The sequence below is a fragment of the Schistocerca piceifrons genome, chromosome 1 (assembly GCF_021461385.2).
Source record: "Schistocerca piceifrons isolate TAMUIC-IGC-003096 chromosome 1, iqSchPice1.1, whole genome shotgun sequence".
Lineage (NCBI taxonomy): Eukaryota > Metazoa > Arthropoda > Insecta > Orthoptera > Acrididae > Schistocerca > Schistocerca piceifrons.
This window is the reverse complement of record NC_060138.1, coordinates 797,291,183-797,310,207: the sequence shown is the minus strand read 5'-3', so window position 1 is coordinate 797,310,207 and position 19,025 is coordinate 797,291,183. Positions and strand designations below refer to the sequence as shown.

The 19,025-nt window shown below is 43.7% G+C and overlaps 1 protein-coding gene across 1 annotated transcript in view; it reads right to left on the bottom strand.

Moving 5' to 3' along the window:
• Positions 1 to 19,025, bottom strand: part of LOC124789538 (glutamate-gated chloride channel-like) — a 131,564-nt gene that overhangs the window by 101,386 nt on the left and 11,153 nt on the right. The window contains exon 3 of the mRNA XM_047256937.1: positions 14,067 to 14,179. Within this exon, the coding sequence (XP_047112893.1) occupies positions 14,067 to 14,179 (113 nt within the window). The remainder of the gene's footprint in view (positions 1 to 14,066; positions 14,180 to 19,025) is intronic.

Here is a 19,025-nt window from a genome sequence, read left to right as displayed (position 1 = left end):
GTATGCTTGTCCTTCTCATCTGACTTGCTTTTCTTCTCCTGGCCATAAACATGAGCCGATATTCCGGTATTCTGTGCCTCAAATATAGGTACGTCCTGGGGGTTATAAACCCACCAATATTATCACCTACATGACATGTACAGGGATGCTCTGGATGATCTCTGTAATTTTAATTTCTCTCGCAATCCAGGATTGCATTAATGCATGCCTGCTTATTAGCTATATCCGAAGGGAGCTTGATATAGCTAGACCCTCCATTTATTGGATCACAGACATGTGTATGAATGTCCAGGTGTAGTATTTGTCTGAGGCTTTAGCTGAGCCTCTCCCTTCCATCTGGGGAAACTGGACCAGTATAGCAGCACTGAAGGTGGATTCACGAACCACTCGCCGATTGACGTGCTCCGTGTTATCACGCCATTTTCCCCCAAAGATAATGAAGACCTGTCTCCTCAGTGCCATACAACTCCGAAGGGGGGCACGGGGTGCGATAGTTCGACGCAGAGCAGCGCACTGCATTTAATGGTGGAATACCGCGGATCACTAACTACTTTGAGGAGCTCCATCTTCACCACAGGAAGGCACGACCTTAGAAACCCGACAGGGTCGCGGTAACGTCCTGCTGGGTTCTCGATCCTCGTTCCTCAAAGGTGTCTGCAATCACCGAGTATTCTAACTGCAATATTGTGTCACTAACCTGATGTCTTTCACTAAAAGGACAGGAAAGGGAACTGCCGCTAGCCACAGGATCATATCCAGAACGAATAATAATAATAATAATATTACTTCCCGTGGAGGCCCGGGAAAAGAATAGGCCTCCGGTATGTTCTGCCAATCGTAAAAGGCGACGAAAAGAACAAACCACTAATAGGGCTATCCCCCCTTTTAGTGTGATTAGTTGGTTCAGGACAGAACTAAAGAAGCCTCGGAAAAGCGCCGTCATGGTCGGGGACGACGCTTGAACCCTATGCCCGCCCACAATGGTAACGACACTGCTAGCCAACTGGAAAATGATTCAAATCCAAATAGAGGTGTTTTGCAGGATATGCTTCCTGCAACCACCCTAGAAGGAAAACAAAGACAGAGGATGAGATGGTCAGATGAAGTTAATCGACACCTCATGTTCTGTTATTACCAAGCAACAAACCTAGGAACCAACACAACTGGATACAGATCACAAGTATACACAACATTTATTACCAGATACCCAGAATTAAAATTTTTAACAGAACAACGACTAGCTGATCAGATCCGTGTAATAACCAAAAATAACAGGATACCCCAGTCAGAATTAGAAAACATCAAACAACAAGTACAACAAATACTGGAACAAAATAATGTGCAACCAGAAGAAGAAGAAAATAGAGGAATGGACTCAAACATCCCAGAGCAAACAAACAAAGAACAACACGCATCAATTAAACAACCAGAGGAAAACGAAATCTTAAGACAGCCACCAGAACATGCACAAATAGAACACGAAGTGACACACATGTTAGATATAGAAGAAAAATTTCAGCTGACGTATATAGAATACAAAGACACAAATACAGACATTAGACCATTCTTGCATAGACCGCCAAATAACCCACAAGTCGAAACAACAATAAAAACTATCAACACAATCATACACAACAAAATAAATGAAAACACAACTATGGAAGAGTTACAACTACTGGTTTATATAGGAGCACTCACTACACTAAATATACACACTAGGCAGAGATCAGAACCAACCAACACACAGAAGAAACCCACAAAACCAGCATGGCAACACAGGCTACAGATCAGAATAGAAAAACTGAGAAAAGACATCGGGCAGCTAACACAATTTATAAGAAATGAAATGTCAGAAAAAAAACGAAAAAGGTTAGGTAAAATCTCACAACAAGAAGTGATAGAGCAATTAGATGAAAAGAAGCAGAAATTACAAGCATTGGCCAAACGACATAGAAGATACAAAAAAAGTGAAAATAGAAGGAAACAAAACCAAACATTCAACACAAACCGAAAGAAATTTTACCAGACAATAGATAACACACACATTAAAATAGACAATCCACCAAACATAACAGACATGGAACACTTCTGGAGCAACATATGGTCAAACCCGGTACAACATAACAGGCATGCACAGTGGATACAAGCAGAAACAGATACGTACAAGATGATACCACAAATGCCTGAAGTGATAATTTTGCAACATGAAGTCACCCAAGCAATTAATTCTACTCACAATTGGAAAGCCCCTGGAAAAGATAAAATAGCAAATTTCTGGCTAAAGAAATTCACCTCAACACATTCGCATATGGCTAAATTATTTAACAGTTACATTGCAGACCCATACACATTCCCTGATACACTTACACATGGAATAACTTATCTGAAACCTAAAGATCAAGCAGACACAGCAAACCCAGCTAAATATCGCCCCATAACATGCCTACCAACAATAAACAAAATATTAACTTCAGTCATTACACAGAAATTAATGACACATACAACACAGAACAAAATTATAAATGAAGAACAAAAAGGCTGTTGCAAAGGAGCACAAGGATGTAAAGAGCAACTGATAATAGATGCAGAGGTGACATATCAAGCTAAAACTAAACAAAGGTCGCTACACTATGCATACATTGATTACCAAATAGCTTTTGATAATGTACCCCACTCATGGTTACTACAAATATTGGAAATATACAAAGTAGATCCTAAATTGATAAAGTTCCTAAACATAGTAATGAAAAATTGGAAAACCACACTTAATATCCAAACAAATTCAGCTAATATCACATCACAGCCAATACAGATTAAGCGTGGAATATACCAAGGAGATTCATTAAGTCCTTTCTGGTTCTGCCTTGCTCTGAACACACTATCCAACATGCTAAATAATACAAATTATGGATACAATATTACTGGAACATACCCACACAAAATCACACATGTGCTATACATGGATGATCTAAAACTACTGGCAGCAACAAATCAACAACTCAACCAATTACTAAAGATAACAGAAGTATTCAGCAATGATATAAATATGGCTTTTGGAACAGACAAATGTAAGAAAAATAGCATAGTCAAGGGAAAACACACTAAAGAAGAAGATTGCATATTGGATGACCACAGCGACTGCATAGAAGTGATGGAAAAAACAGATGCCTATAAATATCTAGAATACTGACAAAAAATAGAAATAGATAATACAAATATTAAAGAAGAACTAAATGAAAAATATAGACAAAGACTAACAAAAATACTGAAAACAGAATTGACAGCAAGAAACAAGACAAAAGCTATAAATACTTATGCTATACCAATATTGACCTACTCATTTGGAGTAGTGAAATGGAGTAACACAGACCTAGAAGCACTCAATACACTTACACGATCACAATGCCACAAATATAGAATTCATCACATACATTCAGCAACTGAAAGATTCACATTAAGCAGAAAGGAAGGAGGAAGGGGATTTATGGACATAAAAAACCTACATTATGGACAGGTAGACAATTTAAGAAACTTCTTTATAGAACGAGCAGAAACTAGCAAAATACACAAAGCAATCACTCATATAAATACATCGGCTACACCACTGCAATTTCATAACCACTTCTACAACCCTTTAGATCACATAACATCAACAGATACGAAGAAAGTAAATTGGAAAAAGAAAACACTACATGGCAAGCACCTGTATCACCTAACACAGCCACACAGCGATCAAGACGCATCCAACACATGGCTAAGAAAAGGCAATATATACAGTGAGACGGAAGGATTCATGATTGCAATACAGGATCAAACAATAAACACCAGATATTACAGCAAGCATATTATTAAAGATCCCAATACCACAACAGATAAATGCAGACTTTGCAAACAACAAATAGAAACAGTAGATAACATCACAAGTGGATGTACAATACTAGCAAATACAGAATACCCCAGAAGACATGACAATGTAGCAAAAATAATACATCAACAGCTTGCCTTACAACATAAACTTATAAAACAACATGTTCCCACATACAAGTATGCACCACAAAATGTACTGGAGAGCGGTGAATACAAATTATACTGGAACAGAACCATTATAACAGATAAAACAACGCCACATAACAAACCTGACATCATACTCACCAATAAAAAGAAGAAATTAACACAACTAATCGAAATATCCATACCCAATACAACAAATATACAAAAGAAAACAGGAGAAAAAATTGAAAAATACATCCAACTGGCTGAGGAAGTCAAGTACATGTGGCATCAGGATAAAAATGACATTATACCAATTATACTATCAACTACAGGAGTCATACCACACAATATCCACCAGTACATCAATGCAATACAGCTACATCCAAACTTATATATACAACTACAGAATCTGTAATTATTGATACATGTTCAATTACCCGAAAGTTCCTAAATGCAGTATAACACATACCGTACAGTTAAAAGGAAGTGACGCTTGATCAAGGTCCGCGTCACTTTCCATTTTTAACCAGACTTAACGTCTGAGAAAGTAAAGAAATAGTAATACTGAAGGGTGCTGAGGTCCATACTGTCGGACTCGGCGAGGTGCACAGGGGCATGCGCTGAGGCACACACACCTTCCGTTGCGGCGAGGCGAACACTCAGGGCTGGAGTAGGATGAGTTGGCAACAGTGAGAGCCAGTGGAACACCCTGATGACGGCGACTGTGTCCGGTGATGCTACTGCTGCATGGTGGAGCCTCCACCACGGCCATCCTGGAGGGGTGGGAGATCGTTGCTGTTCTTCTTCTTCTTCCGACTGAATGACCAATGGATGCCAGATGGTGCTGAGACAGGCGCTGCAGCGACCACAGGTAATGTTGCTGGCTCTAGTGCAGCAGCGAGTGACGCTTGGCACGGCGGTGCATGCCGCTCGGGCGCGTGTTTCACTCCTGCCCCCGCAACCACCGTTCTAGGTGTGGTGTTGGTGGCGACTGTGGTGCCTCTGTAGCATACGAATAACGAAAAAAAATAAGAACAATCCTCAAGATTTTTCTTGAAAAATAGATTATGTATCAAATGACATTTCAGAATAATAATAATTATATGCTGTAAAGACAACAGCTGCATTATAACCACGTTTCCCACTCCGGGTCCAAGGATTGAGCAGTTCAGCCGGGTTTTCCAGTAGCACTCCCATCCAACCCAGTATTTTCTCATCCTCCTCCGAAAGGGCGAGATGACGCTGCCTTTCAGCTTCCTCAGCAGCCGCCATCTCATGCACCCGCTCTGGTATTCCACCCTCGCCTCGGAGCCAATTATCTCGGTCACTGACGCTACCTAAAACAATAAGATATTGAATATAATTATTTCTTGCAAATTTTAGAGACATACACACATAAAATCTTACTGAAAGTCGTTTTCGTTAACTCACTTAAATATAAACAGAAAAGCGTATTCTCTAGTTCACTGCAATTACTTATATATGAAACACACTGAATATGAAAATTGTTACTTAGAAAACTGACTCGATTGCTCCTGCCTCTGTGCCTCGACACACACCCTTGAATCTCCTTCCACCATCCACAGGAACACCTAGAAAAGCAAAGAATATGTCTCAGACAACTGAATGCCTCATGTTACGAAAAATAAATGTATATACATTCCCGAACCCTCTTCATTAGAATCACAGTACATTACGTGAACAAAAGAAAGTATTTTCTCTAACAGCCACATGTTTGAAAAAAAGGAATTAAAATATAATTAAAAATAAATTCACTTACGTTCTTGCTGCGCCGACTCGGTTATTGTTGCTGGAGGCTGTTGCTGCAACATTATCACGTGTATTGAGGCGTTAAACACTTTACCTCATCTATGTACGCATGCAAATATTCCAGAGTAGTGGAGGAAGACTGAGAGGTTTCACAAGTGTGCCGCAATCTTTTTTAGAGTATGTATTCAAGTGTGGCGGTATACACTGTAAAACTGAAGCAAACTACTGTGCAGCGATACTCAAAGACAATGGTATTTTCCACAAAAGCACGCGAAGTGTCTCAGGAATGGTTTTACAATTGTGTCGTGATGTTTTTTCAGGGTCGGTGGTCAAGTGCGGTGGTGGTATTCTAAGGAATAAAGCGTGTAATTACATTGCAAATTGTTTAAATACTCTTGATCATCTGCAAAGCTCTCTCGGCCAATGTGTGCAGAGGTGCATTTAGTTTCTGTGACATCTTTGAGTTACATATGTGACAATATTCCGCATATTGCTTAAACATCAGATTTAATAACTCCCAAAGCAGTTCGTGGTCAACGATGAAGGGTAACTGTGAGCCAGGGATGAGAAGCAGAAAGACTGCGGGTATTTCCATCATGACAGGGAATACTTAGCGTGTGGCCGCCCTGTGGCTTGTGGCTACCGCGTGCCAACACTATGAGCCCGGCACGCTACCTGCCCCAGAGTCCCCGTGGCCCCAGAGGCCATGTGCCAGAGTGAATGAACGTCTTGCCTCTTGCACTTTGGAAGACTGACTGGACTTTAATCGAATGGTCTACAGTTACAGCACACGCTTTTATCAGCATGAGTTCCGATGTATAACTTAGACCCATCCTGTTGCCTCTTCATTATTTGATGAAACATATTTATCTTACTCATACATTCACCAAATGTCATTGCTTCCCAAACACTGTGCAGGTGGCCATAGACACAATCCTCAGCTGCATTATTACAGCTAATATACCATTTTAATTCTTCCTCCAGCACAAGCATCTCATCCATTGAACACATACTACACACAGTAAACAATTACGTCCGTTTTCCCAGTCCAGCAGGTATACAAAGACTGAGCGAATTTCCCACCGTTTTTCCCCAGACCGCCATCTTGGATTATGTCATCGGAGGTGAGAGGGGGAGGGCCAACAGTCTGCTCTAATGGTAATGCTGTGAACTAGGTCAGTTGGACTCTGGACCTCATGATGAACACACTGAATGAAGCTACTGTCTATGAAAACTCAAATTGTTTAAATAAACAATGCATACAAAATAAATTCTTATGTCTGTGCTATCCAGCAGCCCAGTACAGACTTAGTCCTTTTCTCACCAATTTCCATATGGGGGAGGGGAGCAGAGGGGAGAGGAGGGGACAGGATGGGTTTAGGTTAGTGGAGGTAGGCCAGTTGACCTATTTTCCCGCCAAAATTTGAAATTCCCGCCATAACGTCATTGCAATGTTGCTATTTCTATGGCCGCCACCTTGGATCCGCCATCTTGAATAAATCTGGCAACAATGCAGAGTGGGGTGGCGCCCCTGTTGCCCCACTACTGCCATTCACCTCGATGATGGCGTTTTTGGAGACGACCATCGACGCAGTGTAGTAAAAATGTGATTCACCCAAAGAGCAAGATGTTCACATTGATCAACGGTTGAATCCTGTCGGGTCGTGCCCACTGTAATCATAATTGACGATGTCGTTGCGTCTACATGTGAACACGTAGAGGTAGTGTGCTGTGGACTCCATGTTCAACAATGTGCGATGAACGGTGTGATCTGAAACACTTGTACATGCACCAGCATTGTGCTCTTTCGGCAGAGTTCCACAATTCACCATCTGTCGAACTTAACAGAGCAGACCAGCCCCCGAACCCCACGACCTATGAATAGTCGTGGACGTCCAATTGCTCAGCACCTAGTGGTACTTTCACTGCCCTTCTACCTCTTTCCTTAGATGCTGATGACAGTAGCAAATGAACGTGTAGTAAAAGATGAGTAATACAAAATTACAGAGTGACCTACAAAAATAATTAAAACTGTAACAAAAGACATTAGAGGAACAATTAAATGGAGACAAGTAACCGATCGACCGTACGTAGTTAGTGCAAACATATGCAGACAAAGGGATCATAAACTGTAAGGGCCAGTACATAAAAGAAGAAAAACTATACCTAATGGAAGAGCTTACTGAGGGAAACTGGGGGAGAGGATAGGGCACAGGAATCGCAATTTGTGAGGATGTCACGAAGTCAGGTTTCCAACTGGCCATTCAGGGTGTGATGGTGTTATTGTTTAGAGAAGCACAAAATATCAACCTCCTACAGAACGATAAACGTTACGTTATATCCTTAAATTAGTGGCCGGATCGGAAATAGCATATTCAGTTTCAAATAAATCAGTGGTAAGTGCAGATGTAGAACTCTTGATGCTCAAATGTTCCTTAAACCGAATTCGGAAACTACGTACCATTTGCCCAACGTAGCGGGTTGAACAGTTGAATGGATCAGCCCTAATGTTTGTGAAATTTACCCGAAACCAAAAGCCCAAGAGAATCCAAATTGCATACGTTTTGTAGAACAATGTACAACAACGAGTGAGTGGTGGTGCAGACACATTTTCACGCTTAGAATCCGCAGTCTCCTCTCATGTATGATTGAAAAACTATGTTTCATGCGAGATTCGACGAAAGAAGGTCATCAAATACAATTGAAGACTGAAATCAAGGGTCAGTACGCTTTGAATATGTCACTGGTAGAAATTCTAGCAAATGATGGAGTTGTAATGGGGTAGATTGATCGGTATCAAGGAAAGGGCTATTCAGAACGTAGCTGCACGACTCGTACAAGACATGCTGCTACGGCAGTAATGCATGTGTGGGACCATAGGATGGAAGAAATTCGTATGCTGCGGTAAGCGGGTACCGGACTACACAATAGGATCCAATCCGAAATAACCAACATATTGTCCGCATGGCCATAACAAAACATGAAGTTTTGTCCACATTACATAAGATATCAGTTCCTTATGGTAGCCGAAGTTCATCTTAGCACCTACACACAAATCATCCAGATCGCAACGTGTTTACTGTTCCTCATGACGCGTTTCATAATAAAATGAAACCTGAAACACTGTAGCACGTCATTTACTGCCTTGCACAGAACAGTTGTTGAAGTGTTACACAGCATCTATGCTTCAGGTTTTATTTTTACCATGCCACGCCCGAACCGCATCATAAGGAATAAACAGACTAGAAAATCATGTATACTGAATAAAACCCTCAGATACAGAAAAAGAACTTAGTTAGTATGATAGAACTCAAACGTTTTTCAATGTGTGATTAAAATGATGTACGAGTAAGTGCGAAGTCTTCTATGCATTTGGCAATACGTGTAACGACATTCCTCTCAACACAGAGTAGTTCGCCTTCCTTAATGTTCGCACATGCATTGACAACGCGCTGACGCATGTTGTCAGGCGTTGTCGGTGGATCACGATAGCAAATATACTTCATCTATGCCCACAGAAATAAATCCAGGAACGTCAGATACGGTGAAAGTGCGGGCCATAGTATGGTGCTTAGACGTCCAATCCACCTGTCATGAAATATGCTATTCAATACCGCTTCAACCGCACGCGAGCTATGTGCCGGACATCCATCACGTTGGAAGTACATCGCCATCCTGTCATGCAGTGAAACATCTTGTAGTAACATCGGTAGAACATTACGTAGGAAATCAGCATACATTGCAACATTTACATTGCCATCGATAAAATGGGGCCAATTATCCTTCCTCCCATAATGCCGCACCATACATTAACCCGCCAAAGTCGCTGATGTTCCACTTGTCGCAGCCATCGTGGATTTTCCGTTGCCCAGTAGTGCACATCATGCCGATTTACGTTACCGCAGTTGGTGAATGACGCTTCGTCGCTAAGTAGAATGCGTGCAAAAAATTGTCATCGTCCCGTAATTTCTCTTGTGCCGAGTGACAGAACTGTACACGACGTTCAAAGCCGTTGCCATGCAATTCCTGGTGCACATAAATATGGTACGGGTGCAATCGAGGTTGATGTAGCATTCTCAACACCGAAGTTTTTGATATTCCCGATTCTCGCACAATTTGTCTGCTATTGATGTGCGGATTAGCCGCGACAGCAGCTAAAACACCTACTTGGGCATCATTATTTGTTGCAAGTCGTGGTTGACATTTCACATGTGGCTGAACACTTCCTGTTTCCTTAAATAACGTAACTATCCGGCGAACGGTCCGGACACTTGGATGATGTCGTCCAGGATACCGAGCAGCATACATAGCACACGCCCATTTGGCATTTTGATCACAATAGCCATACATCAACACGATATCGACCTTTCCATTTTAACACGGGTAATGTATCACGAAGGAAATAGCGTCCGCACTGGCGGAATCTTCAGTGATGCCACGTACTTATACGTTTGCGGCTATTACAGCACCATCTATCACAAAGCGAAAAAAGTAGTCCAACTAAAACATTCATATTTCTTTACTGACTACACGAATATGTAAAAAAAATGGGGGTTCCTGTTTAAAAAAAAACGCAGTTGATACCCGTTTGACGTATGGCAGCGCCATCTAGCGGGCCAACCATAGCGCCATCTGGTTTCCTCCTTCAAGCTAGTCAAGTTTCGTTCTTTGTAGTTTTTTCGTTTGACGCTTATTTCGTGAGATATTTGGCCCGGTCACTATCAATGGGCCACCCTGAATATGTGTGCGCGCGTGTGTGTGTGTGTGTGTGTGTGTGTGTGTGTGTGTGTATGCGGATGGGTTGTAGAGTGCGTGGGTGGGTGTAACATTCTCTTAGTTTTTATGTGTCGTCATTATTAGTAGAATTATTAATAATTCTCTCATTGTGGATATCTGTTATTATCGTTTTAGTGTAAAAAAGGCAGTGATCTATTTCGTGGTTGTATGGCAGAGGTTGTTGATCTACAGCTGGAATTACTAACGTTTTGCTACAGTTGTAACAAAACGGCGATCGGAAGCCTGTATAAACTCAGAAACTCTCTAATAGCGCATCACGTTTACGTTTTTCTGAATACGGTCTGGTACTTTGGAACTAACCCGCGCCAGTGACATGTCCCGCCTGACCACAATTCGTGTGAATGTAGCCTTTCCCGTCCCCTATTTTCCGACTTTAGATGAGTCAGCACACTCCTTTGCTGCTTAGCAAGAGAAAGAAAAGCTTCCTGATGACGGCCGCAGCTGTAGTGGGAGGAGGGACGAGTTGAGCAGAAACACGCGTAGCCGCGGTAGCGCCACCTCCAGCGGCAGCGTGCGTAGTGCCGGCGGAGTGGCGGACAGTGGCAGTGCCTGCCGTACCGCGGTGGCTGAGGAGGAGAGCACCATGCAGTCGGCCCTTATAGCGCCGCGGCAGCAGCCGTAATGCGCGCAGCGCAACGATGATGGGCGCACCGCTACTCGCGCGCCAGCTTTGTACGAGAGTCTGAAAGGAGGTGGCAGCCTCACTCTGAAAAGACGCTGGCAGGGTAGCCGAGGCGAGGCGAGCGGTTGGTAAACCCCCCACCCCAACCATCGCAACATTAACAAAGCAACTGCTGTGCTGCGTCTGCGCCTATTATTTTAAATAAACTCCCTGTCAGCGATGTACATAAAATTGTATGGCAATGCGAATTCGTGATTCTGTATCATATCGAGTCTTCTCAGAACCAATACACATACTGTTTTTCAAGTCATTCAAAAATAGAGAAATTAGTATCTCTACTCTACACTGAAGTGCCAAAGAAACTGGTATAGGGATGCGTATTCAAATACAGAGATATGTAAATAGGCAGAATACGACGCAAAAATGGTTCAAATGGCTCTAAGCACTAAGGGACCTAACATCTGAGGTCATCAGTCCCCTAGACTTAGAACTACTTAAACCTAACTAACCTAAGGACATCACACACATCCAGGCCCGAGGCCGGATTCGAACCTGCGACCGTAGCAGCAGCGCGGTTCCAGTCTGAAGCGCCCAGAACCACTCGACCACCGCGGCCGGCAGAATACCACGCTGCGGTCGGCAACGCATATACAGTGTGGTCCATTGATCGTGACCGGACTAAATGTCCCACGAAATAAGCGTCAAACGGAAAAACTACAAAGGACGAAACTTGTCTCACTTGACGAGGGAAACCAAATGGCGCTATGGTTGGCCCGCTAAATAGCGCCGCCATGTACAGAAACCAGATGGCAGTTACAAGAGTCGAGGGACATGAAAGGGAAGCAGTGGTTTGGAAGGGAGTGAGACAGGGTTGTAGCCTCTCCCCGATGTTATTCAATCTGTATATTGAGCAAGCTGTAAAGGAAACAAAAGAAAAATTCGCAGTAGGTATTAAAATCCATGGAGAAGATATTAAAACTTTGCGGTTCGCCGATGAGATTGTAATTCTGTCGGAGACAGCAAAGGACTTGGAAGAGCAGCTGAACGGAATGGACAGTGTCTTGAAAGGAAGATATAAGATGAACATCAACAAAAGCAAATTGAGGATAATGGAATGTAGTCCAATTAAGTCAGGTGATGCTGAGGGAATTAGATTAGGAAATGAGACACTTAAAGTAGTAAAGGAGTTTTGCTATTTGGGGAGCAAAATAACTGACGATGGTCGAAGTAGAGAGGATATAAAATGTAGACTGGCAATGGCAAGAAAAGCGTTTCTGAAGAAGAGAAATTTGTTAACATCGAGTATAGATTTAAGTGTCAGGAAGTCCTTTCTGAAAGTATTTGTATGGAGTGTAGCCATGTATGGAAGTGAAACGTGGACGATAAATAGTTTAGACAAGAAGAGAATAGAAGCTTTCGAAATGTGGTGCTACAGAAGAATGCTGAAGATTAGATGGTTAGATCAAATAACTAATGAGGAGGTATTGAATAGAATTGGGGAGAAGAGGAGTTTGTGGCACAACTTGACCAGAAGAAGGGATCGGTTCGTGGGACATGTTCTGAGGCATCAAGGGATCACATATTTAGCATTGGAGGGCAGTGTGGAGGGTAAAAATCATAGAGGGAGACCAAGAGATGAATACACTAAGCAGATTCAGAAGGACGTAGGTTGCAGTAAGTACTGGGAGATGAAGAAGCTTGCACAGGATAGAGTAGCATGGAGAGCTGCATCAAACCAGTCTCAGGACTGAAGACCACAACAACAAAACCAACCTAAGGACAACACACACATTCATGCCCGAGGCAGGAGTCGAACCTGCGACCGTAGCAGCAGCGCGGTTCCGGACTGAAGCGCCTAGAACCACTCGCCCACAGCTGCCGGCGGTTTAGGATCCATGGCGCAAAGAGCCCGATCAAGGTCGTTCCACATATTCTCAATCGGGCTTAAATCCGAAGAGTCTGGTGGCCAGAGGAGTATGGTAAACCCATCCTGACGTTCTTCGAACCACGCATCTAGACCGAGAGTTGTGTAGCACGTTCCATTGTCCTGCTGATAAATGCCATCGTTCGGAGGAATAACAAACTGCATGTAGAGGTGGACACGGTCGCCAAGGATAGATGCATACTGGTGTTGATCCGAATGACGGTATCACCCAGGGGATGCCACTAAAACATTTCCCAGTACTTAACGCGCACTCCTCCAGCCTGAACCCTTCGAACGATTGTTGCAGAATGTTTGTTTTCAGACGTTTCACGCCCGATGGAGCATGAAACGTGATTCATCTGAAAACGTCACCTCTCGCCGCTCAGTGGACGTCCAGTTGAGGTTTTGTCGTGGAAAGCCGGCCTTCGTCGGCAATGAACAGCAGTCAAACGGGTGCATAAGTCAGGCGCGTGCTGCGGGGTCCCACAAACAGCAACGTTCACTGACCTCTCGTCGAGACACTATTGGTTCATATGGGCAGTCAGTTTCTCAACAGTTGCACTTCTGTTCTCACATGCACATCTCCGCATCTTTCATCCGAGGCCCATGGTACACCACAGTGTCCTCGACACTGGATAGCGCCATTTTTCCAGGTACCATGGCGGTACGAGAGCAGTTTACAAACTTAGCCATATCGGAAGAGCTTCCAGCCCTTTGCTCGAAATCCAATCGTCATGCCGTTTTTGACGCCAGACAAATCGCTCCACTTTTGCAATATGACAACGACTGCACTGTTTTCCACGCCACTCCGATAATGCACTCCTAGTCCTGCTAGTCTGGGAATGTTTGTTGCACGCTGACGTCGCACATAGGCGGTGGTCACATTAATGTGTATTTGGATGAACGCGCGCGCGCGCGCGCGCTGGCCCATCGCTTAGCAAAGCGCGCCGCGCTGCTCACCTGTGCCGTTGTATCCCGGGGGCCGCAGCCGCGCGTCGTAGCGGCTCGGGCTCAGGACGTGCTCCATCACCTGCCTCTCCGCCTCCCGGATGTTAGTCTTCTGATCCGAGCATCTAAAGCAGAAAACCGGTCACCAGATGCCACTCCTACACAAAACGCCACTGCACTATAAAGCGTCGCCAGTTACACTGTTTTCTCAAAAGTATCCACATACCTATTAGCAGACATTAATATAGGATGTTTCCCCCCTTCGCCTTTACGGTAGTTTGAACTCTGCTTCATTGAGGTGTGTGAATGTCTATGGATAAATGACAGTCTATTCTTTCTCAACAGCGCCAGTCACTGTAGGTATTGATAAAGGAGACTGGGGTCTGGAATGAGGGCGACGGTCTAAGTCATCCCAAAGGTTTTTCATTGAATTCAGGTCGAGATTATGGGCTGGCCAGACCGTTTCAGGAATGTTATTGTCCATAAATCACCGAATCATATATGCTTCTTTATGATAGTTTGTATTGTGATGCTGATACAAACAATGATCCTGTACTGTATGCAATAACCAACGCTGTAAAATTTGTTCCTATCCTCCCACATTTACCGTTTTCTGAAGCGCAACGCGGGGATCACAACCAAACCACGAAAAACACCCCACAACCGAAATTCCACCTCCTCCATATTTCACTGTTGGCACTTCAGGTTAACGTTCTCCAGGCGACGTCAAGCGTCGCATAGCATCGACTACAGAGACGTGTGGTCTTTGAAGAGCAGCTCGACCATTATACCCTACTCTTTTCAACTCTTTACGCACTGCCTTTGTGCTAACTGAACTTCTGGTAGCGCTTTCGAACTCGCGAGTGCTTTCTTGCGCTGATTTCATGCAGTTTTCTAGAATCATCTTCTCCAATGCTCGTCGGTCCTTCTCGGTCAGTACGTAAGGTCTGTTTCGTCTTTGTTTAGCTGTGGTTGTTCCGTGTTTCCACTTCACAATCACATACACCAGCTTTCGACTTGCGCACCCTTAAAACTATTGAAGTGTCTCTGATGCATTTCTTACTCATGTGACGTCCAATGACTGGTCCACGTTCGGAGTCACTGAGCTCTCCCGAACAATCCATTCTACTGTTTCTGCTTCTCTACTGACAACTCAGTAGTCTTCTCATTCTTTAAAATATGCTCCAAAACACCGCGCATACAAACGGTATTCTTCCGGGGCTCATACCTCGAGTTCTGTTGGTGACAGAAAATTATGGTCAAGTGTTTTGGATAGCTCTTGTGCTAGAGACCATTCGCGTACCCAACAGAAGGATCGTCGTACTGTCACTATCCTCCAGTACAGGATGAAAATTTGAATATTACACACTTCCGCCTCCTTAGGCAAGAGGAGCAAATCGAATCTCTTTGAATTAGATCTGATATACGGTGGGCTTCAAGGGGCTTACCAAGCAACCGTTAGTTCATACGTAGTTCCTTATAAAGTCCAAAAATATTCTTTTTATCATTTCTTCATGCTAAAACCGGATCGTGAATTCAAAGATGGCTATACACAAGATATAGCTGTTAATTTTGTGATGTACTTCTAACATCCCAATTTCTAACAGTCCTGAAAATTTTCTTTATGTCTCTACCTGTTTCCGAGATACGAAGATTCAAATTCACTCAACCTATACACGTAACATGAGCACGTAAAACCCGGTCGGAGTCGATAACGTAATTTATAAAGTGATGTAGTGCGGAGAAATGTGTTGTAAAATGTCTCCGTTATCATCAGAATGTTGAAGTACTGAAGCACAAGCAACATTTTTGTGCACGTAACAACCCGTCTGTGGTGTAAAATTAGTTTTGCTTTATTTCAATTTCACAGGAGTAAACTAGTAAAATTTTACTGGCCAATAAAGTTCTTGTCATATGAGTGACAAGAGAACCAACGGAGAAATGCTCCTATCGGGGCACAAAAAATGCGAATATGGTTCTGTTTATAAAAAAACTCTCACTGAGAAATGAGGTACCAGGGATCTCACACTATCTTCCTCACCACCTTTAAAATATTTCCAAAAACTTTGGCATATAAACATATAATCGCTTAATGCTGAGAGAGAAGTAGACAGTGACTGGGGAAAAAAGGGAAAAGTGGGTGTGAGCTAGTTAGGGGAGCTTGTGGCAGTGAGAGATGAGTTGTAAGTTAAAAAGAGAGCGAATATTTTCGCATGCCAAAATTTTTGGGCAAATTTTTAAATGTACTGGACGATAGTAGACGGTGGCTGTGGTACAGAAAGAGCGAAGGAGACAATAGCAGTGTGACGGAAAGAGAGGAACACAGTGGCAATGGAACATAGTTGAGTGTAGCAGAACAGTGCTAGGAAAAGGGTGAAGGAGACAGTGCCAGGAAGGGAGGAGGAGAGGGAATAAGGAATAAAGAGAAGAAGAAACTGCAAGTGCGTGATAGTCAGTGATAATGACAGACACACTATATGACAATAACAACGAAGAAGAGGTAGAGAGATGGTGACAGCAAGAAGAGACAGCAGCAGTGGGAAGAAATGAATAAAATAGTACAAGTAAGAGGGACAAAGAGGAGACAGTGAGAGTAGGTAGTAGTAGTAGGACAAAACGAAGGAGACTGTGGTTATGAGGCTCGATACGGTGAGAGTTAAGGAGGTACAAAGAGATAATGACAATAAGTTGGGCTCGATGAGTAAGTAAGAATGGGCAAGTGAGGCTGGATGTGTATGAGCGACTTGCACTAGTGGGTGTGAGCGAGTTAAAGTTAGGAAAGTGTTTGGCATGGAGAGGTGAGCTGCATGTTAAAAAGAGCGCTATTATGTTCGTGTTGAGGAAAGTAGAACGAGGAACTGTTTTAAACAAGAATATATTGGACTATTTTGTGCTCCAAGAGGACCATATTTCCGATTGTCCTCTTACAGTGGCGGGTCCGACCATCACGATACCTAGTGGTCAATTCCGCATCACGTAGGGGTGTTCGGATACTTTTGATCAGATAGTGTGTATGCGAGTTCATCGGACAAAAGATTAGTCACTTCCTTAAAAGAGCACCCTGTCCGCGTTGGAGCGCTGCATATGAAGTAGAACTGCTACCAGGTGGTCATGTGACCCTCCACTCCACACCTAAGGCATCGCATTGAAGTGATTTATATGTGCCAGCGGGTCATATGGATTCACCAGAGTAAGATGGGTTGATGTGCAGACCTGAGAGAATAGTAGAAAGAAGCCGTCATGTTTCGATGTGTCTATAACCACACCGTGAATGAAGTTGCCCTATTTCTTATTACAACGAACGTTCAATAAGTAAGACGATACATTTTCTTCTCGGTTCATTTCGGTTGGAAATATGTGGAATTTGTTGTGGGACATAGTGGAATATTCATGCTTCAGTCCATGTTGTTTCATAAAGTTCCGATATGTGGCGACGCTATAAGTAGCCTTCAAAATAGCGTCTGTAACGGAGGTGCGTTCAATGCACAGATCTGTCAGTGAGTTTCTTTTGGCGGAAAACCAGAACATAACAGATATTCATAGGCGCTTGCAGAATGTCTACAGAGACTTGGCAGTGAACAAATGCACGGAGAGTCGTTGGGAGAGGCGTTCTGTCATCATCGCCACAAGGTCGCGCAAACCTGTCCGATCTTCAGCGGGCCAGCTCGCCGCACACAGCTGTGACTCCTGCAAAGTTGGAACATGCGGGCACTGTCATTCGACGTGACTGACGGATCACAATCAAACACCTCGCTGCACAACTGGACGCTTCTGTTGGTAGTGCTGACACAGGCGTCCACCTGTTGGGGTACTCAAAGGTGTGTACCCTCCGCGGTTCCTCGCCGTCTAACAGAACAAACAGTAACAAAGGCCCTACTGTGCGGAATTACTTGCGCGTTACTAGCCTGATCGTGACAATTTTACTGTCGAACATCGTCATAGGTGATGCAACATGGGTTCATAACTTCGAACTGGAAACATAACGGCAATCAATGGAATAGCGCCACACCACCTCTCCTCCGAAGATAAAGTTCAAAACCTCACCCTCAGCCGCTAAAAACATGGCGACGGTCGTCTGGGGCTCTGAGGGTTTTATTCTGCTTCATGTCCTCCCTCATAGTGCAACAATCAGTTCTGAAACTACCCTCGAGAAACTGAAGAAATCCCTTCGGCGTGTCAGTCGCCAGAAAAATGCAAACGAGCTTCTCCTTCTCTATGACAGCGCAAGCCCTCATACAAGTCTGCGCACCCGAGAGGAGCTCACAAAACTTTATTGTACTGTTCTTCCTGATCCATCCTGCAGCCTGGATCTCGCACCTTGCTACTTCCCACAGATTGGCCGAACAAAGGATGCAGTTCGTGAATGATGTGACGGTTACTGATGCAACAAGACGTTGGCTCCGAGGTCGACTCGTAGAGTGGTATCATGCTGGCATAGAGGCGCTGCCAGTAAGTTGGCGTAAGCATACCGCATTGAACGGAGATTATGTCGAAAAATAGGGCTTTGTAGTTAAAAGGTTGGGTAATAATATGGGGTATTGGAATCACTTTTTCAGAAAAAAATCTTGCATTACTTATTGAACGCCGGTCGTTTATCAACACGGACTCTTTAATAGTCACGTAACATGGCGTAAGAGCAGTGGTCACCAGGAGGTTCCAGCCAACAGGGACAGGAGACGAGGGTTACGTCTTGTCATCAACAGTCGGTTTCAACCTCGACAGGACTTGCAGCTGTCCAGCTCAACCAAAACCCGAGCCAACATTGCCAAAGACACTGTATGCAGTAGACTTTTGGAGTCGGGGTGCCTTAGAGAAGGCTATAGCTCACAACAGCACGCGAAGTTGTGCTTCTTCAGTGCGTCAAACGACACAGGAACTGGACACTAATTGACTGGAGGCGTATGGTGCGGTACGACGAATCGTCATTTTGCCCGTTCTCGAATGGCGCAGGGCGTCGAGTGCTCCGACAGT